This window comes from Halictus rubicundus, chromosome 8 (assembly GCF_050948215.1).
Source record: "Halictus rubicundus isolate RS-2024b chromosome 8, iyHalRubi1_principal, whole genome shotgun sequence".
Classification (NCBI taxonomy): domain Eukaryota; kingdom Metazoa; phylum Arthropoda; class Insecta; order Hymenoptera; family Halictidae; genus Halictus; species Halictus rubicundus.
The window spans coordinates 5,244,616-5,265,395 of record NC_135156.1 but is presented as its reverse complement, the minus strand read 5'-3'; the positions used below and the strand labels follow the sequence as shown (position 1 = coordinate 5,265,395).

Below are 20,780 nucleotides of genomic sequence, written 5' to 3'. Positions count from 1 at the left end.
ACAGCTCGGCTGGTTCGCATCATTGTTCCCGGACGGGGTGGCCAAGGGGGTGGCAAAAGAGAGACGGGGATGGGGAAGGGGTAGGAAAAAGGGGGTTGGATGGAACGCGTGCAACGTCGGGGTCGGGGTGAGTTGCGAGAAAGAGTGGCTCGGAAAGCCGTGTGGGCTGGCGGGGGTGAGTTTTCCACCACCGAGCGAACCGGTAGCGCGACGTTACCACCGCCAACACCGCCAACAGCGCCGACCCAGTCCGTGTCTCGGATATAAAGTGGTCGCGTGCTTGCAAGCTCAGTCACTCTGTCCCCTGTGTGTGAAGGCACCGATCCTTGCTTTGCCGCTTGTCGCCGCGAGCCAAAAACAACAACCACCCTATACAACCCCTGGATCCCTGGATCGCACACCCCCACGTCGCTACCACCTTCGTCACCTTACACGAGGTATTTTCTCATTCCTGATTCAACTCCCTTTTATTTCGCGCGCTCCCAAACGAGAGCGCCACCGGCCTCGCGATTTCATTTTTTGTCGCTCTTGTACTATACATTTCAATTTTGAGCGACCCGTGCTCTCCGTTTTCGGTTTTATAGAGCTACCCGCGTTTCCAAATTTTATTTCTGTGCGCTCCCGTGCTCTCAATTTTATTTTTAAGACATTTCCCCATTTTCGGTTTTCTGGAACCCCCTGTGTTCTCAAATTTTAATTCTCCGCGTCCCCGTGTTCTCAATTTCATTTTTGGGTGCCTCCGTGCTCTGCATTTCAATTTTGGGGCGCCCCTGTGCTCTCATATTTTATTTCTGCGCGCCCCCGTGCTCTCACATATTATTTCTGTGCGCCCCCGTGTTCTCAATTTCATTTTTGGGTGCCCCCGTGCTTTGCGTTTCGATTTTGGGGCGCCCCTGTGCTCTCATATTTTATTTCTGCGCGCCCCCGTGCTCTCACATATTATTTATGTGCGCCTCCGTGCTCTCAATTTAATTTTTCGGCGCCTCCACTTGCATTTCGATTTTGGGTCGCCCCTGTGCTCTCATATTTTATTTCTGTGCGCTCCCGTGCTCTCACATATTATTTCTGTGCGCCCCCGTGTTCTCAATTTCATTTTTGGATGCCCCCGTGTTCTCAATTTCATTTTTGGGTGCCCCCGTGTTCTCAATTTCATTTTTGGGTGCCCCCGTGCGTTGCGTTTCGATTTTGGGGCGCCCCCGTGTTCTCATATTTTATTTCTGCACGCCCCCGAGCTCTCACATATTATTTATGTGCGCCTCCGTGCTCTCAATTTAATTTTTCGGCGCCTCCACGCTTTGCATTTCGATTTTGGGTCGCCCCTGTGCTCTCATATTTTATTTCTGTGCGCCCCCGTGCTCTCACATATTATTTCTGTGCGCCCCCGTGTTCTCAATTTCATTTTTGGGTGCCCCCGTGTTCTCAATTTCATTTTTGGGTGCCCCCGTGTTCTCAATTTCATTTTTGGGTGCCCCCGTACTCTGCATTTTGATTTTGTGGCGCCCCTGTGCTCTCATATTTTATTTCTGCACGCCCCCGAGCTCTCACATATTATTTATGTGCGCCTCCGTGCTCTCAATTTAATTTTTCGGCGCCTCCACGCTCTGCATTTCGATTTTGGGTCGCCCCTGTGCTCTCATATTTTATTTCTGTGCGCCCCATGCTCTCAGTTTCATTTTTAAGACATTTTAATTTTGGGAGCTCCGGTACTCGCTATTTTCGGTTTTGGGGCGCCCCTGTGCTCTTACATTTTATTTCTGTGCACCCCATACTGTGAAATTTTTATTTTTCTACGCCCCCATGCACGAGAACCCTTAAAGTCGACATTCGAGAGATCTTTTGAACGGGACTTGCGATATTTGTTTTGCATAAAGATCCGCCGTCTATTGATAGCCGTATAATAGATTGCACATCTGAAAGAAAATTCGTAATGAAATTGTAGCTTTGAAGGTGTCCTGTGCTTCAGAGATCGTTATCAAAATAAAATCTGCTTTTTAGGTGAAAACAGTATAAGTAGATTGCTGATCTTTCTGCAGGATTCTTGATATTAGCTTTGAAAACGACTTGTTCTTTTTAGATTATCTTTAACGAAGATTGTAAATGTGATTTACGCTACCGGGCTGTTTAAAACGAAATGCACAGATTTCTTTTCGTCGTGAGGCGTGTTCTTGTTCGCAGACCAAGTATGTAAAGCGTTATTTCAGAATCTAGGTTGCACGGCTCCGTTTCGCAAACTTTCCGAATTCTCGCGAAAGCTTCTTTCCCTTTGTCGCATTTTCAAGTGGGTTCCCTTTGGTTCATTAGGACAAGATATTACAAGAGCATTGTTTTAACGAGGTACTCCTGCATCGTCGATTTGAATCAGGCAAACAGCGCTTTGGTATTAATATGTACAAAATTCAAAATTAATATGCACATTGAAATTTCATTTTAATTTCACATATTAAAATGTGACGTCTCCAACATGCTACGATTAAATTCCGGACTTTTGTGTACCTTGAACAGCTTCAGCATAATCTCATCCTGTTGTACACTGTTTTAATCCCGACCGCAGCGATTAGCAGAATAAGTAAAATTGCATTACGCCGCGAACTTTTCATTTTGAATGGTAACGCTTGAATGTCACAAGTTTAATGTCCAGATGCAATCGAATTACCAACGAGTCTTTCTCAACTTCGATTTTCATCCGTTTTAATGCCTCCTGCTTGGCAAAGGGCGAAAAGATGAACAAAGAGAAGAAGCCACTTTGATAAAAAGTACCGACAATTAAACCTCAGAATGTTTGCGCAATTAATTTTCCTGTAACCTCTTCAGGAACGTGTAAGTTCTACTTTCTTAATTAAAAACTATTCAAAAATTTGTTGAGCCGGAGAATCTCTTGGGAATAAAAACAAAAATCTCTTGTCGTGCCGATAATATTTTTAATAAATCAAAAATCCGTATTACAATTTTTCTCACTTGAAAAAATTCGTGGGTGTCTCATCGCACACCGAACTTTTTTCATTAGAATAATTTAATCTAGATTGAAAAATTATAATTGTAATCTGTCTGTGAACTAGTCGCTGCAGAATCTCTCGGCAATAAAAGTAAAATACCGGTCGCATGGGAGCGTTGATAATATTTTCATGAAAACTGGAAATTAAATATTTAAAAAGCTCGTCTCTCTGGAGAGGTTAATTGCGATGCTTGGTAAAAATGCCGCAGACGAGCTAACATTCGTAATCTGCTGATAAGAGACCGCGATAGCACGGAATAAAATCGACGCTGCGAATCGATCCTTCACCGGCAGCACAAAGATTCACGGGACTATCGAATGGCAGGGAACTTCTCGGATAATTCTCGGCAAACGTGCCGGCGACTGCCGTTCGAATATTGCCCGCCATTTTTTCGAAGTTAAACTGTGCGTGATGCTGCACGGAGGACGATCGCGTGTTTCCAAATGCTCAAAGCGACACAATTTCATTTATGAACCAATCAATTCTTGTTGCAAGCTGTAGATTGGACATCGAAGTCTTTCTATTTTTTTTTTTTTTTTTAGTTTATTGCTGGTATTAGTCGCGGGAACAAATGTTAGGATAAAATAGCCGCTGCGAGATGATAGAATGCTTTTCAATTGATTAGACGATGCTCGGACAATGCAGAATCGATGCACAATGTGAAATAGATAACGCAAAATACAAAACGTACAGTACAGGACGCTATAGAATATGCAACAGAATGACGCCCGACCAATCTAATATCACGGAAACCAAAGTTCGTCACGATCCACAACGTGAGTTGCAGAAGTAGTGTTGCTATAATAAATCTTTGGTCGTCTCTATTCTGGCGTTATGAAATAAGTTGTTCTGGTTTCGTGTGACTTTTATGGGCTCCGTTGTACCAGTCAACGAGTTGACCTTTCGTCACGTAGCCGTAGAAGACCAAAGTTGAGATTTGTCCGTGTTACTTTCGTTGGAAAGAATTGTTTTTAAGAATTTTTAGCGACGGACAACAAGATGATCTATTTTAATCCCTTGCACTACTATTTATTTTGTGATTATATTGATCAGAAGTTTATATTTATTGTATGCCTCTGTTTTCTCCAAACGATATATATATATATATCAACTACAACAAAATAGAATTTTATTTCGGTTTAAACGAAATTAATAACATACATATTTATTAGACTCTGTTCAGAATCTTCATCACGAGTCTAACTCGATATTGTAGGGCAAGGGGTTAACACAATTTTTATCATTGTAACATAACTCAAAGGTTTTTGTATAGATTACTCTTTGACATTTCAATTTTTCAATTTTTCAATTTCAGTTTTTGATGGAGTTCCGCTGTTACATTTTGAATAATTTTTCTTTGGCTCTTCAGTTTTTTATGAAGTTCACATGTTACATTTTGAACAGTTTTGTATGGCTCCTCAATTTCTGACGGAACTCCGCCGTTACATTTTGAATAATTTTTCTTTGGCTCTTTAGTTTCTTATGAAGTTCACATGTTACATTTTCAACAATTTTTTATGGCTCCTCAATTTCTGACGGAACTCCGCTGTTACATTTTGAATAATTTTTCTTTGGCTCTTTAGTTTCTTATGATGTTCACATGTTACATTTTAAACAATTTTTTTGACTCTTCAATTTTTGATGGAGCTCGCGTGTTTTAAATTGTGAGCAATTTGTTTGCGGTTATATTGGCAATGCGGGATTACCCTTTTTGCCCGAATTTGTCGCCCAACAAGGAGACATTATTATTACCATTGTTATTATTATCGCGGGTGACATATAGGTACACAGAGAGCTGAGGTCGTAGATTATTTAAACGTGCTCCTGTTCCAGGCAATTAGCCGCGAACCGCAGGCTGAAATTGGTTAGCCGGGACGCATTAGGTCGCCGCATTTGAAAAATCGTTTTCTTCGGTCTTGCAACCGAACAAGTTCTATCGGGACTTGTCCAGTGCACGAGCGAAGAGCGTCTGTCAACCGGCTAATTCGTTAATTAATCTGCTAATTGGGCCGAGTTCTCGCTCGGTTACACGACACTCTAACTAGCAAGTTGCTCATAAATAATTCAATAAATACCTATCACTTTGATCGCCAAACTAGTAATCCCCAAAATTCCATAAAATCAAAGTAAGTTATTTAATGAAATAAAAATTGCAAAAAATTAAATGTATGATACTGACAAGGGAACATATTCAAGTGCGAATTTCCGATTTTGATGAAACTTATGTGACATATAGTTCTTTGAAAAATATTTGACACGTATTTTTTTTTATCGGCAACCATCCACTTTGAAGGGGTGAAAACAGCCCTCAAAGTTGGGGGTCAAAACCATATTTTTTGAAATACCTCGGAAACCAGAGGTCGAAAAAATTTGAATTTTTTTTTAAATTGTGTGTTTTTCAATGAGAAATGTAGTCGCGCAAGAAAAATTTAACAAAAGTCTTTTGTTTAAACAATATATTGAAAATTTGATTTTTTTTTGCAGTTTCTCTTATTTATTGTTAGTTCATTTTAATGTAAACTTGGGTGTGTGATCTTTGATCAAAATTAGGGTTTACATGTTTCAGGATTTTTTTTTTTTTTGCCATTTAACAATAATTATGCATTATGGAAGATAGTCTTGCATCTGCCGTGCGTAGGAAGGAATTGTGGCTTGTTTTATCGAAATATAAGTATTTACTATAAACGTGTATAGTATTTTAAACAATACCACTGGGTTATGTGTCGTTTATTGTTTTATTAGTAGCTAAAGAAGGTGGCGCAGGTAGCAGCGTGACGCGGTGCTAATTACCGCGGCGGAGTAAGGGTACCGACTTTTATAGCCAATTCGCCTGTGAATTTCTGCAATCGTTGGGCCTTCGGTCAAAATATCCCTGCAGCCTTTTTAAACTGTGAATCCTCGAACCTGGAGTTTCCCTCGTCATTTATGGTAGCTCTAAAAAGAGCTGATTTTGAAAGAAGTGCTGTCCACAAAGATTATTCTACATAATTCTGGCAATATTGATGTCCTGTGATTGTTGGGCCTTCGGTCAAAATATCCCTGCAGCCTTTTTAAACTATGAATCCTCGAACCTGGAGTTTCCCTCGTCATTTATGGTAGCTCTGAAAAGAGCTGGTGCCAATGCCGCACATCAGTTTTACCTCGGTTATATACAGCATTTAAGAAGGACCCAAATATTTTCAAACAATTCCATTGGTTGTTAGAGTGAGAGAGGGGGAAACGTAAAACAGTCTTCAGAATGTATAAATATGGGCACTTTGCTGTATGTGCTATTAGTCTTTCTGCATTACGGTTTGTAAAGCAACGTACATATCAAGAAGTTAAGGCTACTTCTTTCGGATTTTTAAAACGGTGCCACATATATCAAATAATTTCTGGCAATAATAAAGTTCGAACATTATATTAATTTTGCTTTTGCTTATTGTTTATTTGTATTGTTAGATTCGTTTTTACAAACATGAAGGTCAATCCGGTGAACGTTATAAATATTTTGATGGCAACATATAGCAGTAACAATAACGAGGGAACACCCACGAATGGAAAGGAAATTGAACTGGCAAACATAATTATAGACCTGATTAATAGCTACAGAGAAGCAGGGTACATGAATTTCGAAACGCAACAGGAATTAATATTCGATGACCTAACAGACGAACCGACTTCATTTAATGTTCCCGAAGATGAAGAAGATTTGGAATCAGCGTCAACATCTAAACCGTCGTCTTCAAGTTCTCCAGACGAGAGTCCAGAAGAAATAGAATTTGGAGGCATTGATTTAGATTATAAGAAGAAAGCTGTAGATTTTTGGAAGAGTGGAAGAAAAAGACCACTAAACTTCGAAACTGTGAAGAACAAATACAAGAAATTGAAGAGAAAATCAGATTTATACAGATGGGAAGAGCAAATTAATACAGGCGGATCTCGTTACGATAAACTTACAGCAATTGCACATGCTACACTTGAAAAATTTATTGTAGCGAGAAATAATAAAATTTTGGTACACGACGTAGATTTGAGACGGTGGGCAATGCACGAAAATTTATCAATAAATTTAGAAGGATTCCAGGCATCGTCCTTTTGGTTGTGGAAGTTTAAAGAAAACTATAATATAGTATCGAGAAAAACGACGAAACTCGTTACCCGCCATCATACTAACCATTTAACAGATTTGACCGCAGCAGCAGAAGATTTTGTGCATCATGTGAAAGGGTATTTTGAAAATTATGGCGCAAGCAATATTTTCAACAGTGATCAAAGTGGGTTCCAGTTGGAATTGCACTCTGGTCGAACACTTTCACACAAAGGTGAAAAAGAAACGGGTGCTCTTGTCCAATCGATATCTTCAACAACGCACAGCTACACTATCCAGCCCACAATTTCAGCTGACGGACAGTTGCTATCGCCATTATATATTGTTTTGAAAGAAGTCAAAGGGCAGTTAGGACCTCGTGTACGAAGAAGTGTGTTCACGGCACCTAATGTACATATTGAAGCTTCCACATCGGGAAAACTAACGAAGGAGTTATTTAGAACGTGGTTGATTGAAGTATTTCTCCCATCTGCTCCAGAAAATTCTGTTTTACTTCTTGACTCGTGGAATGGATACAACGACGAGATCATACGTAACGCCCTGCCAGAAGACAAACAATTAGAGGTATTGACGATACCAAAAAATACGACGCCATTAATCCAACCACTTGACGTGTATGGATTCCGCATTTGGAAGAATTTTGCAAGAAAACTTTCCGATCTTGCAATATTGTTAAATATTGATTTTAATCTACACGCAAGAAATAATATTATTAAATTACAGTCATTAATCCACAACCAATTATCAGCTGCGCGTTATAAACGGCTGTTTCAATATGCTTGGTTCCGCAGTGGATATATAGAAGAACGGCCAGGAGAATTTGAAAATCCCGTAGAGTTCTGCTTTACAAAATTAGATGGTTTAACGTGTTTCCATTGTTCAAATGTAGTCGTACTGAAATGTTCTTGGTGCAAAGAACATTTATGTTTTTCTCATTTTATCATCGAGTATCATTATTGCCAGAATTATGTAGAATAATCTTTGTGGACACCACTTCTTTCAAAATCAGCTCTTTTCAGAGCTACCATAAATGACGAGGGAAACTCCAGGTTCGAGGATTCATAGTTTAAAAAGGCTGCAGGGATATTTTGACCGAAGGCCCAACAATCACAGGACATCAATATTGCCAGAATTATGTAGAATAATCTTTGTGGACAGCACTTCTTTCAAAATCAGCTCTTTTTAGAGCTACCATAAATGACGAGGGAAACTCCAGGTTCGAGGATTCACAGTTTAAAAAGGCTGCAGGGATATTTTGACCGAAGGCCCAACGATTGCAGAAATTCACAGGCGAATTGGCTATAAAAGTCGGTACCCTTACTCCGCCGCGGTAATTAGCACCGCGTCACGCTGCTACCTGCGCCACCTTCTTTAGCTACTAATAAAACAATAAACGACACATAACCCAGTGGTATTGTTTAAAATACTATACACGTTTATAGTAAATACTTATATTTCGATAAAACAAGCCACAATTCCTTCCTACGCACGGCAGATGCAAGACTATCTTCCATAATGCATAATTATTGTTAAATGGCAAAAAAAAAAAAAATCCTGAAACATGTAAACCCTAATTTTGATCAAAGATCACACACCCAAGTTTACATTAAAATGAACTAACAATAAATAAGAGAAACTGCAAAAAAAAATCAAATTTTCAATATATTGTTTAAACAAAAGACTTTTGTTAAATTTTTCTTGCGCGACTACATTTCTCATTGAAAAACACACAATTTAAAAAAAAATTCAAATTTTTTCGACCTCTGGTTTCCGAGGTATTTCAAAAAATATGGTTTTGACCCCCAACTTTGAGGGCTGTTTTCACCCCTTCAAAGTGGATGGTTGCCGATAAAAAAAAATACGTGTCAAATATTTTTCAAAGAACTATATGTCACATAAGTTTCATCAAAATCGGAAATTCGCACTTGAATATGTTCCCTTGTGAGTAATCCTCCAACTTTCTTGCATGTTACAGATCCTAATCAAGTTTGGTACAATGAATATATCAATGTAAAAATTCATTTTAAAACCTGGACAAAAAATTCTGTCACCCACTATGGGTGACGTGGCAGTCAACGTGCTATTGCAAAAATAAAGGAGAAGGAACCGACAATTCGCGGTGTTTTTTTTTCGAGGAACGAGGCTGATCTTTAATCATGTTGACATTCGATTCGGGGAAAATCTGGCTTTTAACTCGCGCGCGATGCGTAGAAAGTGCGATTAATATTAAATTAGTGCGCGCGTTCGCACAGTCGCCCTCGATAGAGAAATGTTTGTTATAGCTTGGCGAAACAACAATCGTACAAGGAGGAAATTCGACTTCAACTAAACCCATCATTTATTGTCTTCTCAATTGTTCTAGCCAGAGACCGTAACTGTTATAACCAAAAAGAAAAAAGTCGTGGAATAACCAGTATTTCATCGACTATAATCCTATTGGTTACAAATGAGGATTATAAGTGACCGAAAATTTGTTCTCTTGTTGGTAAATGTTATCGTTGAGAGAAATCCATTTCGATCACTTATAACAGTTATCAATGAGAGAAATTTATTTCGATCGCTAATAACAGTTATCGATAAGAGAAATTTATTTCGATCGCTCATAACAGTTATAAATGAGAGAAATTTATTTCGATCGCTCACAACAGTTATCAATGAGAGAAGTTCATTTCGATCGCTCATAACAGTTATTGATGAAGGAATTTGTAATAGTTATTATTAAATAGCACAACTTTCAAATGGTAGACAATCAGTTATTTCATAAATTTTTTATTCACAAAATTAATTGCTACAATCAAAATTTAATGTGACAAACATGAGTTTTTAAAAATTTTCGTTAATTAACGTTAATTTTAGAGCAGAAATGGTTAGTTCCACGCTAACCTGAGTTGCGAGCACAGTCTTGCGGGCGCGGTCTTTATATTTTGTGTAGATTATCTTAAATTTCAACAACAATCAACTTTTTATTAATGATTTTTATCGTAGCAAATTTTAGAATAACTGTCATTTTTGGTCCCTGGTTCTAGTAGTTTGTTTCCACTTGAAATATTGGTGTAGTAGGTGGGATTTGAGGAAACTTCTTTCCCGAGAATGCTGCGTTCGAAAACAAAACTTCAGCTGCAAGTTGCGCCTGCCATTGTTCAATACAAGTTAAATAATCCCTTTTGTCGAGACCGTATAAGCCTTGTACAATACAGGGTGACCTAGCTTGATCACCTCGAGTAACTTCTAAATGCGTCGCACAAAAAAATTATTTCTCCAGATGTCACATCGTATTAACCCTTAGCACTCGAATGGCGACTGTAAGGCGCCACTAAAAATTGCTGTATCATTATTCAAAATATTTTTTACATTAGTAAATTTGTTCATATGCAATAAATTATTAAACGCTACAGTATTGTACGAGTAAATTGCACCATTTTCATATGTATAACATGAAAAAAAAAAGAGAAATATTCTAGGTCGCAAGAAATGTTTCGTTTTGGAGTTAAAATATCTTCGAGTGCAAAGGGTTAAAGGAGGTATACTGTGGTATACATGACTTCTTTATGTATGGAGGCGTTTATGAGATATTAAGTTCAACTTTGTTTTTTCTGAACGAAATGCACTATCTTTTTACGCCAGTTCGAAAGAGCACGAATTTCCAAGTAAAAGAGTATTGAACATTGTTTGTTTGAAAGCTAATAATTACTGAAATATTCGCGAAAGTTTGATCCGCTGTGCAACGCATAATTCAGAAGTGATTCGAGGTGATCGAGTTGAGCGCCTCACCCTGTATAACGTCATCAAGGTGAATGCACTCTTTTTGTCGAAGCCGCCAAATTCGGAGACGCTGTTCCGCGTAATTGGCAATTTCCATCGGCGAAATTTTCACGGACGCGGTGTCGTTCTGTCAATGGCAGCCGGCCGTCGTTCATCGAGCGGAATCGAATCGCCGAATACCGTCGATTCGGTAGGAAATTTTGCAGCTGGTGTCGTGTCGCTGGCAAACGAATAAAACTAACTGTCAAGGACTCGCAATCAACGCTCCTCGAATCGCTCCCCTCTCTCTCTCTCTATCTCGATTAATTCCGCGCATGATTTGCTCTCTTGATCGATCTTCAATCAACTTCGCCTCTCGCGATGCTTCAATACAACGGGAATGAACGCCTAGACCGCGAATTTTTCTTCATTCGCGCCGGCTTCGCGTTGACGAGCCGTTTTGGAAAATACACATCTCCGCAATTTTCACCATTTGTCCAATGTTGTGTCCCTGTTTTATACGAAGTGCCGGTTTTGATAAAAAATTAGTTTGATAAATCTGGTAAATTTTATTAATATTTGATTACGAGACCACGAACTCTCTTTGTCTTGTAACACTAACCACCACTGGTCAAACGACCATTTGAAATTGAAATTTCAGAATTTTCATATTACAATTATTGAAATTAGAAATATGGGAAATAATTCAGTAGATTTCTTTATTCAACCGTATATTATAATAAATATTACACAAATTCTAAATAAATTCATTCTTGCTATTTTCGTGTAAGAGAAGTCACTTTTAATTGTCGGTTAACGCCAGAACTACCTGTGAATATTATGATAATAAGAAGAATGGATTTGTTCAGATTTCATAGGATTTTCGAATAAAGTAGTATACTAAAAAATTACTAAAGAAAATATTTCTGTAATTTCACGAATTGTACAAGAAACATTTGAGGGCCGCCATTTCCACGGGCTCGGTAAGTAATCGCCATAGGCACTGTAATCGTGGAAGCAGTGAATTCGAGCAGCGTTGGTAAAGTCGGTCATTATTTATTGGAGAACGACAGAAAAGGTTCGAATTTGTTGCGACAACGTTGTTAAATCAATTAATAAAGAGTGCTCAAAATCCTGTTGGTCGGAACATAACTGAACAGAACGAATTACGGTGATAACGAGCGGCGTTAGGACCTCATTCGTTCTTGTTAGGCGATCATTGGTCCGACTGGACCGTATCCCGACCACTGTAATTAAGAAAAATTGCGCGCCATTCAATTCAATGATAGTTACGCCGATCCTCAACACGTTCCACCATTGTTCGAACGAATTTTCTCGATCGGAGAACGATTCTCGAGCCTTGATCGCTGCAAATTTGAATAGAAAAGAATACTGCAAATATTCAAACGGCCCTAGAAGTTTCGCAAAATTTTTTTCACAACTAAATCTAACCTGGATTTTTTTACCTTCTCAACGATGCCCTAAAAATTGATATACGATTTTTTCGGCTCTTTTATCCGAACAGAAACAAAGACAGACTCGGTCGCGCAAATCCCTCATAGTGTACTTTCGTTCGAAGTTCGACGAAACGACCAAAAGAATCGTATATCAATTTTTAAAATGTCGTTGGAAAGGGTCTTCCATTCTATGGTGGATTCAATCGCGAACAAAAATTTGCAAAGCTTGCAGAGACCTTTCAGCTCTGATCATTATCAAAAATGCAGGAGGATTGTGTTCGGTCTTCGTTTGTACAGATAGAAATATTGTTTTTTTTTTACCGAAATCAGAGGAATTGCGTAACCAAAAAAAAGTTGCCAAATGCGTCCCTGCGCGTTTTAACAGATCGAAGGACGTGAGAGGTTGCAGATTGACAATTGTCGGGGATTGTGTAAAGCGTACAGCATCTTGGAAAATGATTGTTGCAGATTGAAGTGATCATGTCGTCGCTGCGAATCGCCGTGCTCCTGGCCACGGTCCTGATGATCCTAATCGACTGGTCCACGGCTCTGCCGGCCGCTGACAAAGAGAGACTCTTGAACGAGGTAGACGTAAGTAGCAAAACGCTTGCCAGCTTGTCAGTAGAATGGGAACGCGTCGGCAATCCTTATTTTCCTTGGAGGAAAAGGTTCGGAAAAATGTACCGCAGAAATAGATAAATCAGATCAGTTTAGCATAATTATCGCGGGACCTCTCTTACATCAATTTCCATCAAACACTGATTTCTCTATATATGTCGCCAATGCCTGGATGATAAACGTCACTACCGTGGGGACAATCGGCTTGTTGACATATACCGAGAATTCACAGTATAGACTCTCTCTATGGTAGTTGCGAAATATAATTTCTGTACACCCCGTATACGTCGTTCGGCTGCACCCTGTATAAATAAATCGTCACAGAAGCACTTTCCAGTCCTGAAACGAAATCCTAGTAGCGTTGAACGTGGCAATTATTAGACTGCGGATCTTAATGCAAAATAAAAATTGCAGGCATCAATTGCATGAAATTGTATTGCAGTGTTCTTTCTCTTCTCTTTTAATAGTCTTAACACTAAACCTACCAAGCATTAACAGTATCTGGTAAATATTGCCTTATAAAAATGGCAACCATAAATTTATTGAGATTGTCCGCAATTTTCAATATAATAAATGCTTGGACAAGGATTCCACTATTTTCCATAAATGAATTTTTATAGTTTCAATACTTGTAAAATATAAAACCGGTCATTTTGACCGTGGTAGGTTTAGAGTTAATAAGTTGATATATTGATTTAAATAATGTCTCTAATGTTTCCCGTGACTTATAAATGCATAATATCCGCAGTAATCCTTCTTGTCTGTCACATTTTGTATCGAGCCGTTATGCTTCCGGCACGATTCCGCTCGAGTATCGTTCGTTCGAATGGAAACCGTGTAGCGGGTAATAGCGACTGGCTGGCGTACGAGAAAAATTAGAAACTCGCGAGGAGAATGTCGCGCTTGTTAGAGTCGCATACTCGCGACCCTCGAGCGCCGACAAATGGGCCTCGTTACCGTCTTCGGCCACCGTTGGCCCCGATTTTTTCGCCCAAGAAAACGGCCAGGCTCGTCTTGAACTCGTTTCGATCTTCTCCAAGAAGAGCGTCGTCTCCTAAGCACGCTGATCTCGAAATTTCTCCGGCCGTCTGACCGATTACGTTCCCATTCTACTTGCGCGCTATCATCCGCTCGCTCCACTTGCACGTACAAACCAACACACTGACTGCTTGGTATTCACACCGACGCGTTGCTTGTTGGACACCGTGATTATTATTTGTTTTTGTACCTTACTAATACTAACCCAACCGAGCATTAAAAGCATGTAAATATTGCCTTATAAAAACGGCAACACTGAATTTATTGCCAGGAAATATTCCACTATCTTCTATAAATGAATTATTATAGTTTCCATAATTGTAATATATAAAACCGCTCCCGTTTAAGACAGAATTATTTATCCAGTTGGGAGAAACTTTTGCGCTATCAGGACATTGAGTGTGGCAAATTTTATTACAATCTAGAATTGAACAGAATTCGGGAAGACATTTTTTGAAAAATCTTACACGAAGGGAATCAACTTCAGCTGCTCGTGTAGGAAAAGTGTCTGAAAATTTTTTGGTAAATCTAAGTTGAAATACGCGAAAGTAGAGACAAAAGTTCAAATGTTGACGACGTTTCGGCGGTGATTGATTTCGCGGGAGGCGAAAGAAATTCTAGAGAGCCGGACAGGCTCGAATTGGCCACGGTAATTACTCTTTCAATTCTCTGGCGCCTCGCAGCCGCTAATTAGCAGGTGCACACGGTGGCCCGTGCTTCGGCTTGTGCACTTTCGACGAAACAGCCGCGCGTAAACATTCGTTATGAGCTCCGCGTTTACGCAGCGCTGTTTACTCGTAGATATTCGTGTCGCGGTGCATCGCTAAATATTGTTGCGTCCTTATTTTTCGTTCCACTCGGTGTACTCGAGTGCCCGGAGTGCCTGTGTCTTTTGTCATGTACTCCTGTTTCACGTGTTATCCTTATTTTCACGATTCAACGAAACATTGTTGCATTGTTGTATTCATGACAAAAATGGTGGCCGAAATTGAACACGGTAAAAGTAATTTAAGACCAATGTATTATTTTTGTCGTGTATAAATTATTGAAAAAGGAATAGAAATTTCTTGCTATTCCCGTTTCCCAGAATCGATGCAGGAAATTTTGATTTTGCATAATGATCCGCACTCTGCTTATGAGAATTTACATTCGCGACGACCGCGGCCACGTGCGTCACGCGAGGGAGTCGAATAAATTTTATGCGCGTTGTTGTTTCGCATTCGTAACTCGTGCCGCGACATTCGAGGGACCCGGGACTATTCTTCATTACATTTTTTGAAATGACTCGCCAAAAGGACTACGCTGCGTTTAATTAAATGTTGCGACCCTGACGGCGAGCGTCATGGAAACTCCAGCCGCGAGGTTTAATTGGTAAAAATGGGAATGGGACCGTACTTTGCTCTATTAGGTCCCTTTTATTTTCCACTTCAACCCGTTTATTTAAGGTCAAAGTTGCTCGTCGGGTTCCACGCATTCCGAAGCCTTTTCTTGAAACGATTCGGCTGCGTTTACATTCGAAAGAAATTGAAATTTCAAACCGCAGAAACAACATTGGTAGTACATTTTTCATTAGCGCAGCGAATGTTGCTTGCAAGTAATTTATGAGAAATGAAATTAATTCAACTCCCAGCACTCCCAGTTCGATGTATAGCTCGGTGAGTTAGAATACTTGGGGAACAAATGGCTGCCATTTGAACGTTTTGTAGTACTGCGGAGACTCCGAGCTACTGCTAAAAATTTCCATAACATAATTTAGAACAGTATATTACATTGTTGAATTTATTTGCGTCGGATAAATGGCTCGGAGTACAAGTGTGCCGTGTGTGTTCGCGTAAAAATGAATTAAAACCCGGGTAGAATGAAGATGTTCTACTTTGCACTGCAATGGCGACTCTGTGAGACATCGTTGAAAATTACGGTACCGTAATCTTTTACAGGAAAAAAGTTTATATCTATGTACTCCCTGCGGGGTATTGTCGAGAACAAATTAGAATTTTATTTCCGTTTATAGGAAATTAATAGACGGATTTTATGCGAAATGAAAATTGTCTAAGTCAATTATAAAAGACAGAAATTAAATGAAAATGTAGTATTTTCTCTTTGAATAATTTCAGAAAGTTGAAAATAATATAGCAGTATCATTCAATTTTTCTATAAAATTTGATATTTGACCATTTTTATTATAAAATCTGTTAAAAACCTTCGCCAAGAGTCTCCAAGTCAATTATAAAAGACAGAAATTAAATGAAAATGTAGTATTTTCTCTTTGAATAATTTCAGAAAGTTGAAAATAATATAGCAGTATCATTCAATTTTTCTATAAAATTTGATATTTGACCATTTTTATTATAAAATCTGTTAAAAACCTTCGCCAAGAGTCTCCAAGTCAATTATAAAAGACAGAAATTAAATGAAAATGTAGTATTTTCTCTTTGAATAATTTCAGAAAGTTGAAAATAATATAGCAGTATCATTCAATTTTTCTATAAAATTTGATATTTGACCATTTTTATTATAAAATCTGTTAAAAATCTTCGCCAAGAGTCTCCAAGTCAATTATAAAAGACAGAAATTAAATGAAAATGTAGTATTTTCTCTTTGAATAATTTCAGAAAGTTGAAAATAATATAGCAGTATCATTCAATTTTTCTATAAAATTTGATATTTGACCATTTTTATTATAAAATCTGTTAAAAACCTTCGCCAAGAGTCTCCAAGTCAATTATAAAAGACAGAAATTAAATGAAAATGTAGTATTTTCTCTTTGAATAATTTCAGAAAGTTGAAAATAATATAGCAGTATCATTCAATTTTTCTATAAAATTTGATATTTGACCATTTTTATTATAAAATCTGTTAAAAACCTTCGCCAAGAGTCTCCAAGTCAATTATAAAAGACAGAAATTAAATGAAAATGTAGTATTTTCTCTTTGAATAATTTCAGAAAGTTGAAAATAATGTAACAGTATCATTCAATTTTTCTATAAAATTTTATATTTGACCATGTTTATCATAAAATCTGTTAAAATCCTTCACCACGAGTCTCCAAGTCAATTATAAAAGACAGAAATTAAATGAAAATGTAGTATTTTCTCTTTGAATAATTTCAGAAAGTTGAAAATAATATAGCAGTATCATTCAATTTTTCTATAAAATTTGATATTTGACCATTTTTATTATAAAATCTGTTAAAAACCTTCGCCACGAGTCTCAACTTGATAGTGCGAGCTGATACAATATACTGCCAAATGATTTTCATTTTAAATAAATTCGTCGCTGACCCACGAATTAATTTGCCCACTTAATATGAACTCGTCAATTCAATCAAGTGGATCGAACAATTTAATCACTAACTGGCGAACGCTTTTCAGTTTCTTTCGTCTCGGGCACGTGCCGGTTCGCTTTGACGCGGTTTAAAACAAATTCGGCCGCTCGGAAATTCATTCGGCCCGACAATTAATTTGCGGATTGGCGGACCGACGGGTCGACTCGCATTGTTTGCGTCACCGGAACGAGAACGTCTTCCGTTTCCCAGGAAGATGTCCGTGCCCCGGAACAATTTCCCTGGCGACGGAAAACTCGTCGGAAGGAACACGAGGCTGATTTCGCATTGCGACCATGTGCGACCACCGACAAATGGAACACGATGTCACGTCGGGTTTCGATCATTCCCTTTTAATATAAGGGCTTTAATATAATGCCCATGCGTCAGCCTGACAGTCCTCGACCCGTCACCCATCACCCATTCCCATATCCCCACATATATGTCCCGTTTCTTCCGGGGAAACGCGAACAAAATAAAAAGAAACAGTGGACACCGTTTTCGGTATTCGGGGAATACCTTACGCCCTTGTACGGAATTTTAACATAGACCTTCGAAGAACCCTACAGCTTCCGCTCGGAAATCGATTGAGTTAGGCATCTCGAAGGATTATGATACTTCGTAACAGATTCTGTTCCGTGAGACATGGACCGCAGAACTTTTTTTGTTAAAAGCGTTCTCTCGCGTTAGAAGTGCCGATAAAGGGAAGTTGCTGCGAGTAAAAGTTTTAGCGCAAATAGAACTTGGAAAATACACAGGGCGTTTTGTGGCATGATTCTGCGCTGGAGCGGCCAGGGGATACAAAAGGTTATGTAAATATGTGTTGCGTTAGTCTTTGTTCGAAAGTTGTTGATACTCTTCTGTCTCGACAAACTGAGATGGGTTTGTTTCGTGCAGGGTACTCGAAATGATCGTTTTCGGATTGTGCTTAAACATGGATTTAGGTCTTGTGAATATATCTAGACTGCAAAATTTGAGTAAAATAATTTGGATAAATTGGACATTTAACAAACGCGGGACAGCTTGGAAGAACCAACACAGCTTCAAAATTGGAAAGTTTCGTGGCTCAAAGAGGTTTTCGTTGTTCCCTGGTAAACTTGCACGCGCGTTCTCGATTCTTGGGAAGTTGCCAGTTCTACCGCACTCGGGAAACATTTAGGGACGGGTTAGCATAAACCAACGTCGGTCGATACGCTCGGATCCCTCAAACGGAAACCGTTGTCGCGATTAGTGGTCGAGGGTTAAAGCAGGACGACGAAAACGGGCGGAACCTGTTGCACGAGGCACCCCCTTCTACCGGAACGAGAGTTTCCTTGGTACGAAGCGACGTCCTGTTTCCTGAAAACGGCCGGGATTAACTGTTTGATGGAATTTGTTCGTGGAATTCTGGGAATTCTGACGTCTCTGAGGTACCGCGAGAATGCTATAGGATACTGGTCGATGTGGTTTATTTCGCGGTTAGGTCTCGGCGAGTCTTTTCCAGGCCGAGTAGGAACGATATGATCACTTCTTTATATGATTAGAGGCAATATGATTTCAGTTTATAATACAATTAGATTCAATATGGTCGCTTTCTGACACGAGTAGATTCGGTATGATCAGTTTCTGATACATTTAGATTACGTATAGTCACTTTCTGACTATATGATATTAGTTTAGGTCTCGGCGGATCTTTTCCAGGCCGAGTAGGAACGATATGATCACTTTTTTATATGATTAGAGGCAATACGATTTCAGTTTATAATACAATTAGATTCAATATGGTCGCTTTCTGACACGAGTAGATTCGGTATGATCAGTTTCTGATACATTTAGATTACGTATAGTCACTTTCTGACACGATCAGAAACTATATGATCACTTTCTGACACGATCAGAAACTATATGATCACTTTCTGACACGATCAGAAACTATATGATCACTTTCTGACACGATCAGAAACTATATGATCACTTTCTGACACGATCAGAGACTATATGATCACTTTCTGGCACGACTAGATTCAACATGATCACTTTCTGACACGACTAGATCCAATATTACCACTTTCTGACATGACTAGATTCAACATGACCACTTTCTGACACGACTAGATTCAATATGGCCACTTTCTGACACGACTAGATTCAATATGGCCACTTTCTGACACAAGTAGATTCAGCATGATCAGTTTCTGACACGACTAGATTCAACATAACCACTTTCTGACACGACTAGATCCAATATTACCACTTTCTGACACGGCTAGATCCAACATGACCACTTTCTGACACGACTAGATTCAATACGATCACTTTCTGGCACGACTAGATTCAACATGACCACTTTCTGACACAAGTAGATTCAGCATGATGAGTTTCTGACACAACTAGATTCAACATGACCACTTTCTGACACGACTAGATTCAATATGGCCACTTTCTGACACAACTATATTCGGTACGATCAGTTTCTGGCACGACTAGTCTCAGTATGACCACTTTCTTACACGACTAGATTTAGTATGATCACCTTCTGAAACGAGTGAACCCAGTATGATCACTTTCTGACACGATTAGTTGTCGTTCCTAAAAAAACGTTTTAACCACATTCTACGCGAGTGTACACTAATTCACAGATCCTCGTAATTCATCTTCCTCCGCTAGTCTTCCGCTATCTCCTTTGTCTTATTATGTCCGACGAATAAGATAAAACTTAGACCTTATACCTTTCACATAAACCATCCACGCAATCATGCGACCATGCTCTCAGCGCAATCAGATTGATATCACGAGCAATTAGACCTAATCCCAGCTCTTCATTGGCTACCTGCTATATGGGATCAAAGCGCCAAGCGATCAATCACAACCAAATTCGAATTCGCTGAGTCCCTCTTCAGCTTCTAATGGATACTAATGGGGTTCTCGACTATGTCCTATTGACATTTTCTTTCGGGGAGTCAAATCGGTCGAGGGCCAATTCTAGAATCTCAGTTTCTCGAGAGACGCTCTCTCCCTCTCCGTGTCTCTTCGTCTCTCTCTCCCTTGAGTGTGTTCGAAGTTAATTCCTGGACAGGGCAGAAGTGGATGCTCGCATTCCTCGGTAATGTCGCGTTGCGGCGGCTCGAGGATAATTAACGCTGTCTCTAATAATCCATAGATACGGGTTTAATCGCGCTTTAGTCCTCGACGCGATCAAAGACAAAGGAGCCTCTCGGTGCACGATACAATACAATAGCTACGCCCTTCTCTCTCTCTCTCTCTCTCTCTCTCTCTCTCTCTCTCTCTCTCTCTCTCTCTCTCTCTCTCTCTCACTCTCTCGATTTTCTCGCTCCCGATTTCCTCGCTCGCTTTTCTCTCTCGCGTGTAATGCGGACGGTAATTGTAACGCGTTAATCTCCGTTAGCATGAGCGAACGGGTTCCTTTCCGCAGAATTTCCTTCGTTAACCAAAGCTGCCGCCGAAGAACCGCCGCCTCCGTTTTCCTTCCCGAATTACCAGTTCCGCGAGGAAATTGCACGCTGCGATTTCATTCGCGACGC

At 39.4% G+C, this 20,780-nt stretch overlaps 1 protein-coding gene across 2 annotated transcripts in view; it reads left to right on the top strand.

Annotated features, from left to right (window-relative positions):
* The first annotated feature begins 234 nt into the window (after positions 1-234).
* LOC143356025 (prohormone-1) overlaps positions 235-20,780 on the top strand; it is a 31,759-nt gene continuing 11,213 nt past the window's right edge. The window contains exons 1-2 of one of the 2 annotated variants that reach the window (XM_076791338.1): positions 235-437; positions 12,750-12,866. In XM_076791338.1, the coding sequence (XP_076647453.1) occupies positions 12,762-12,866 (105 nt within the window). In that variant the 5' untranslated portion in view covers positions 235-437; positions 12,750-12,761. Of the gene's footprint in view, positions 438-12,749; positions 12,873-20,780 lie in introns of both variants that reach the window. The other variant, XM_076791336.1, reaches the window with a different exon arrangement.